This window comes from Halyomorpha halys, unplaced genomic scaffold, assembly GCF_000696795.3.
Source record: "Halyomorpha halys isolate HHAL.00 unplaced genomic scaffold, Hhal_1.1 Scaffold1125.1, whole genome shotgun sequence".
NCBI lineage: Eukaryota > Metazoa > Arthropoda > Insecta > Hemiptera > Pentatomidae > Halyomorpha > Halyomorpha halys.
In genome coordinates this window covers 585,901-594,113 of record NW_027113995.1, presented here as the reverse complement: position 1 = coordinate 594,113, position 8,213 = coordinate 585,901, and the positions used below count along the sequence as shown (strand labels likewise).

Sequence of the window (8,213 nt, the reverse complement as noted above, 5' to 3'; positions counted from 1 at the left end):
TAGTTATGATAAATAATTTTTTAAATGCTTGAACTGAGTAGAGGAAGGTTACAAGCATGGTTGTGATAAAACTTTATTAATAGTGTTTGCAGATAAATAATTTTGACTGTGTTTTAATGGATAATTGACTAATTAGGTAATTAAACATATGTGGGATATACTTATTAACAAAAAATAATTTTACCTAATGTTTTTAATGTTTTGACCTGGGCAGAATAGCCTGAATGAAGTTTTTAGAGTGGTTTAAATTATATGTTTGCAAAGTGGTATTGAGGTAAGGTAAATTATAAATAATAATGTTAAGTATTTTAAATTGTTTGTACATATACATATATACATATAATAGAAACTTTTTGTAGTAGATGTCCCTGAAGATGGCCGGATTGGCCGAAACGTTGGACGTATAAAAGAAATAAAAAGTTTTGAGACTATAATTGGATAGTGTTTGAATTATTTATTAAAACGTTTACTTTATATTATATCAATTACATGCCCAGATCACAGCTGTTCCTTTGGCGTTAGATCAGCAGGAGTTATGTGTCCATGCGTGCGCGTTTGTGCATGTGTGAATATAAAAAGTAGGGTATACTCCCACCTCACTCTCTTACTGGCCGTACCATCTCTAGATAATTTTATACTTGGTGTGAACTGGACTCAAAGAGCATTATGAAGGTGTTATAAGATACATGTCAACAAAACCAAAAAAAACAACAAAAAAAACTGTTATTCATAATACATATATTTTTATAGATAACCTATGTTTTCAAGTGAGTATGCAGGTGTGTACCTAGTTCATAAATTTGTAAATTTAATTAATCTTTTATTCTGAACAGTTTTCCCAAACATACCTGTTCAGCAATTTGTTCGGATTGCTGAGTCTACTTTGTATTTTTATTTCTCAACATCTTCTGTAGTAACATTAAAACAACATATATAATCATATACTAATTATTGTATATTATCATTAATGAATAAATCAAGTACTTTCGGTTAAGTAAGAAAATGATTACCATTGGGTTAACTAACTTTGATTATAATTCTTTATAGTCTTATTAAATAGATAGTTTTGTTGTGGCCTCTTTATTGCTTCAAATATCTTGGTCAGCATACTTAATGGTTAAAACCAAAGCCTGGATTCTTATGCAATTGCATATTTTGTTTATGAGGATTTTTGAACCACAGATTGAAAATCTTTATGAATCATTGTATCCAAAAGCAATTAACAAAGTTTTATTTTGCTTATTTAATGATAAATGTTTATATTTACATATTTGGACTACTTGAGTTCAATAAAAAAATAGAAATAATAAATTAAAATGTAAAAGTGAAGACGAAATTTCAGATTACAATCAATATGAAAAGGTTTTTATTCATTCAATTTGTAATACAACAATATAACAAACACTACCTTCAAGAATTCACTTCTAACAAAAAGCAAAGGCATCGGTTTATTTTTGATTTTCCGGGATTGCATTTCTCCTTCATGTCCCTTTTAACACTACCATCCGCTTTAAGCTTCTAGCTTATAAATTTGAAAATGCCAAAAGTAAGTGCTTAATATAGTTCAAAATTGAAATCTTGGATTGAACCGTATAATACCAAAGATTAAACAGTTTTTATTACTGATGGAAAAGTTGTATATTGCAACTAAGCTCTATACATTTTACGAGAGAAAGAAAATGCAGTATAATTTCAATTTGCTTACTAAGAGGATTAAAATAGCTGTAAGATTACATATTGACTAGTTATATGATTCAAATGCAATTGTTTAACTGAACTAGTCTCTTAATTTTTTCCAAATCGTCATCTTGAAATTTTTAAACCTTATTTCATTAATACCCATCTAAGTTTTATTTCTAATGAACTGTAAAGATATAAGGAAATAAATATGTTAGAAGAAAGTTTTGACTTATTAAAATAATTTAATTTAAAATGTATCTGGCCTATTAAGAGAAACATTGAAAGAAAATATGGAAGAAATTTTTAATAAAAATTCATGGCTGGCCATTCTAGGAGACATTAATGATATATTAAATGGGAATGACTATTTAGTTAGTTCGTCGTTCTGATTATTTACATATTTTGTTTTATAAAACATATTTACATATTTGAACAATGAATTTTTCATATTTTATTTTTCTAGTTATTTGGAATCCTTGGTCAGATCATGCCAAAGATGTTTCAGACTTTGGACCTAATGAATATCCTAATATGATTTGTGTAAAATCTGGTCATGTTTCCAATCCAGTTGTGCTTCATCCTGGGACTGCATTTGAAGCAAGCCAAATACTACAGGTATGTTATACTTACTTTGAGCTATTTAAATATTATTTTTATTAATTTTGATAACAATTCCAAAATTTGGGTTTGTTTAATTAATTATGCAAATTTATTCTGTATTTGCATAGCATTACCATGTTTTTTTTCAACCTATTGCCATCTAAATGTAGCTCCTCATCCATTTTGAAATCAAATTTGTTGTTTCACTAGTTTCAGAGAGAGAAAAAAAAAATGATAACTTTTTTACAGAAGTAATAAACATTCAAAACAAAAGAATTTTTTTTTTCTCTTCACAATCTACATTTATAATAATGTGATGAATGAGATTCAATGAGCAGTTTTCCTGGACAATACTTAAATCTTCCCACATTTTAAAAAATATTATTTGAAAAAATACCTGAATGATTCTTATCCCCCACTCTTGAAGTTATGCCATAAGAAAGAAAGTAATCATTACAATAAGATCTAAGTTTAAATGCAATTTAGGAAATTGCTCTGTTTCATAGCACACTCTAGTGGGTTAGTGATTAATCATAAAGAAACATTATGCAAATATAAAATGTTACCAATTTTTCTAAAAATTGTTGTTCTCGGAAAAACAAAAAAAAATTCAAGGCTTTAGAAAAATATTTTGTCATCTAACCTCAAATTCTTGTTCAGCAACCCAAAAAAATTTACTAGTGTCGAAATTTACTGTGGTGTGGTCTACACCAGCTTTATCAGAAAAAGCTATTCAGATTTGTTTTTAGTGTCCTAGAAAACTCTCTGTTTGATTCATTTATTTTTGTGAAAGGTTCATCAATGTGAACATTTTTTTTTTTAATTATTTATTTAATGTAATTTACAACTGTACAAAACAATACAATAGGTAAATATGTTGTATGTTTCATATACACTTGAAAAACTTGGGAAGGAACCACCCATTGGTGGTACTTCAAACATTAATTTAAATTAGAAGGTCCCATGGCCATCTTCTTTTCAGACGCCTCGGAGGATTATCAGGGATTGTTAAGGATGAAAGATTAAGAAATGTGAACATTAAATCTAGAAATATTTTATTTATTACTTTCAAATATTTACCAGTATTTTTGTTTATTTCATTATCAAATTCTTTGAAATAGGAGAAAACAGGTTTGGTGTATAAAAAATACAATCATCTGTTATTATGATGTTGCGTGGTTGTTGTTTGGTAGTAACAACTAAGATCACTTCAGTCTTTGATAATTATAAGCTTATATTCAATATTTAGTTATGGGCCAATTGACATTATCAATTTGAATACAGATTTATCTTTCAGAATAACTTCACCATTAAGTTCTTTTGTTTAATTTTTTTAAACATTATTATTAGCCAAATTTATTTATTCTGTTTTAATTTATGTTTAGGCTTAAGTTCATTTATTTTTTTACATATAAATAATACCTTTTTTTTTATACGATAAGATGGTTGGGTGGTGCGGTCTAAATATAAATCAAATAAGTTGAAGTAACTTATTTATTCGTGCCAACGTTTCGGGCAGAATTTTTAGCCCCCCCCCCCAAAAAAAAATGATAACAACAATAGTAATATATGGTGAACATAACTAATAACGTGCGTAAGGAAAATTAGGAAAAGAATAGAAAAGGAGGGGAGGGGGGAAAAGAATAAAACATAAAACGAACCTGTTAGCTTAAAATCTTACCGGCAAGGGAGTTCTGGGTGACAACAAATGGTTTTAGAAAATGTTATAAATATATATATGTTACAGGGTTATTTTACCTACTTTTTCAATTGCCTATGTATTCATTTTATTTTCCACTTCTTATATCACTTTAATTAAATTTGTGTTATATTTTGACCGCACCCCCCAACCATCTTCTCCTCGTTTAAGTCATCCACGGTCAACTATCTTTCATGATTATGATACCTTTTTTTTCTTTAGTGATCATTGCAAATTTTGATTGTTCTTTATTAAATTTTAATTTTACATTTTCCTTTCTTTTATTATTTTCTAATAAACATTTTTATTTATTTACTTTCTTTTCTTTTAACATTGTTCTTAAGTGCTCAAATTACCAGTGTTAGTTGCAACCGGTTTTAAAATTTATATTTGTCTTTTATCACGCTCACCCCCTCACCCTGGAATATGTATTTTCACCAAAAAAACATTTATTTTACCTGGCTACTTCAAACAAAATAATTTAGCAGAAATGTATGAGTGGATGCACCATTGAAAAAATTCAGACTGGCTGACGTTGTAAAATAGACTAGGTCAAATATTTTTTGTTTTTAGTGAAAATTTGTTTCTAAGAACTTTTGAGGACACTGAAAACTAATCTGAAAAAAAAAATGTTTTTTGGCCATGAAAAATGTATAGGAAGCGATTTTCAGCATTTGTGGTTTAGTATGCATTTTAACTGCTTTAATACTATTGACAATATTTTTTTGTTTCTCTACATTCGAAAACAAATCAAATTATTACTCCCATAAGCAAAAAAAAATTAGAGCACATGGTTGAAAAAAGTTATCTCAACTGACCTAGAAAGGTGGGATAAAATATTTATTTATGGAGTAATAAAGTTAATATTCGTTTTTCACACCTCAAAAAAACCATTAAATACAAGTTTTGACATCGTACCAGACCCCTTGCAAACCAAATAAATTTCACTTTACTGAAAGCGGTCCTCATCTGCATCACCAGGCAGTCTGTTCCAAGAAGCCATCCCTTGACTGAGACAAATTCTTTCATCATTCTGCCCAGTCTAGATGCCTGGTGGAGAAGTCTCTCTTTAACTTCTGAAGTTTTATCACTTTATCTCTTTTCTCCCGACGGACAAAACAAGCTGGGTGGAGTAGTTCGTATCGCTTAGGGTCCACTTTATGATTCATATCAAACACTTTGAACATTAACCCGCAGAGCTGCCACTGTAGCAGAAGACATTATGAGGTCTTATTCTCCTTGTGGCAGAATAAGGGTGATGTTGCCCACTTGAGTTTAAACATACATTTTTTGAGTTTACAGACCCATATAAATCGCTGTAATTTTCATAAGAGATTTCCTGTCCAGTTTAACCAACAACGTACTGATGTTAACTCTGTGTCAGTCTAGAAATGGTTTAGAATGATGTCTTTTGTTGTGCAAGTGTTGCTCTGCCATAGCATTGTTAGCCTCCTCAATGCTACTCTCAGCTTAGTCTAGGCTTATGCTACTGACCATCAGAGCCTTTGCTTACACTGTAGTATTTTTATTGCCACTCAGATCATTTATTCATTAAAAATAATATTACCTTGATCAATCTGCTGTTGAAACTATATTTGAATTATTCTCAGAAGAATTGAAAATAATTAATTTTTTTTTACTCATGATTTAAAGATTATTTTTTTTAATAACAATTAACATTTTCAGGTAATGTGAAGTACTTGTATACCTCGGACTAACAGTGCTTATGAGTCTAAAGTTATGTGTGTACTATTCCTTAGAATCTTTAAAAACAATTTTTAATTGTTAATCATGATTTCTTAAAAATATGTTGGATGATCATATTTAATCATTTACTACTTACCAGCATAGTAATATTAAAATGATGATTTTCACTATCTGTTCGTTTATCCATGAATTTTGCAATATTTTACTGATTGTTCTGTCAAGCTTTGTCTGTAAAATTAAAAATGTTTGATGTTTTTTTTTCCGTAAACAAATTTTTTGTGTTATCATTTTTCTTAATTTATTTTTTAAAATTGTTTTCTAATTGTATTTATATTAATAAGTATATTCTGTAGATCTCTGCATGAATGAAGTTTCTCATTTAATTCAATTATTATGAGAAATCAATATTTAAATATGTATTGTAATAATAAAATCAAGAAAACTTATATCCTTCTAGTGTTTAATATTCTAATTTTGTTGTTATTTAATATTTCATGATCTGTAATGAAAAAATAAAGTAAAATCCTATATAATGTGTGTTCAATGAAATAAATTGCATTTGTAGATAACTTTTATTGTTGCTTCTTTAAAAACTCTTTTTTTAGCTTTTAATTTGTAGAATTGAGCAGATGATTATTTATGTGTTAGTTTCAAATTATTGTTTCATTCCATTAATTTCACTGTCCATTCTAAGCTAAGAGAGGCTATGGACATGGGATCACAAATTTCAATGAAAATTATTTTGGTGATACAAGGTAAAAAAAAAAATATTGCTATGTGTCTGAGAGTTCTTGCCAATGCATCTTAGGAGTCGAGGAAAAAAAATATTTTTAGATAATTTCAGAAAGTTTTTGTATTGTCAGTCGCCTTTGCCCTGCATGTATTTATTGGTTATTATATATTAATCAATTTTTTTTGTTTATGCCTAATAAGATCTATTTATTTAGTTATTGTATTTTTGATACATTTAAACTCCTTTACTGTGACCAACAATCTTTTGTTCTTATCATCATAATGATTACGTTTTTTAGAGTCTGGACCAGATGTCTCGTTCTTGGACCAACTCTTTTCTTCTTCTCCTGTCCATATCCTGCCTCCTTAATACTCTCTTCCCAGGAAATTCCCGTTCTTCCTCTTGGCCTTCTTCACTCCACGCGAGACTCATATGTCTTTCTGATAGTTCTTTCTTGATCCATCCTTAGGAGGTATCCGAACCACCTTAGCTTGTGCTCCTCTAGGATGTTCTCCGATGCTTTAAGTCTGAGGCTAGTCCATATGGTGTTGTTCCGTATTCTATCACATCATGTCCTTCCTTCTACCTTATGAAGATAGCACATCTCCATGGATTGGATCTGACTGTTGTGATTCAAGGAGAGGGTCCATGATTTGTAAGAGTAGAAAAGAATTGGGAGGAACGTCGATTTATAGATCATCATTTTAGTTTTTCTTGTCACTTCCCTTTTACCTAGGAAACCCCTTCGTAGCAAAGTAAGTAACCTTCCAGCTGCACCGATTCTCTGAGAAACTTCCTCATCAATGTAGCTTCTTTCGTTGAGATGAGTACCTAGAAATTTGAAATTATCGACCTGCTCTAGTCTTTCTCCGTTCGCTCTGATCATCCTCATTATTCTTTAGGGTTTCTTCCCTATCCTGGTAACTTGGTCTGTTCCAGGTTAATTTTCATGTTTATTGTGACCATTTCCTCTTGAAGAACATTTATATTGTATTGGAGGTCTTTGGAAGCCAGCAAGACCAGGTCATCCGTGAAAGATAACAGAAAATCCTATTGGTTGTAATTTCTTGTGTCCTAACTGAAACTATCTCATTCTCAGTTTAGCTTTCTTTATCGCTTTATCTTGAACTACTATGAAGAGCAGTGGGCTCAAGCAACAACCTTGATGAATATCTGATTTTGTCTCAAATTCCTGTGATATGTGGTTCTTTTTGTTCTTATCTTATACTAAACAAAAAATAAATAGATTAGTTTATAATAATCATTAATTACATGCAGAAAAAACCCTCAGACACGTGTCTAATATTTTTTGACCCAGTAGAACCAAAATGAGTTACATTAAAATTTGTGATCTCATGTCTGTTGCCTCCTCCTAGTTAGCTTATAATGTACATGTGACAGTAAAATTAATGGAATGAAATAATAATTTGAAACTAACACATAAATAATCATCTGCTCAATTATATCCCCTATTAATCCCTTTGTAAGATTAGAACAGTGAAGTTGATGTATGAGATATAGAGGGAAAGGCTAAGATATACCTGATTATTGTTCTATTGTATTATTATATATTAAAAAAAAAGTGTTGAAATTATTGAAGGATTGATTTCTTGAAGTTCAGAGAAGCATGGAACAAGATTATAATTTTTTGAATGTGTTCAATGAATAATACAAATTTTAAATACATTTCTATAGGGTGTTTTTTTAAGCCCGATAGAACTTGAAATTGTAAAAAATAACACAAAAAATTAAATTGTAATCAAAATTTTTTTTTTATTCGAAAGATCAATACGT

The 8,213-nt window shown here is 29.6% G+C and overlaps 1 protein-coding gene across 1 annotated transcript in view; it reads left to right on the top strand.

Annotated features, from left to right (window-relative positions):
- The window catches only part of LOC106688415 (uncharacterized), a 36,413-nt gene extending 30,254 nt beyond the window's left edge, over nucleotides 1-6,159 (top strand). The window contains exons 7-8 of the mRNA XM_014432856.3: nucleotides 2,144-2,295; nucleotides 5,666-6,159. Of these exons, the coding sequence (XP_014288342.1) occupies nucleotides 2,144-2,295; nucleotides 5,666-5,674 (161 nt within the window). The 3' untranslated portion in view covers nucleotides 5,675-6,159. The remainder of the gene's footprint in view (nucleotides 1-2,143; nucleotides 2,296-5,665) is intronic.
- The last annotated feature ends 2,054 nt before the right edge of the window (nucleotides 6,160-8,213 follow it).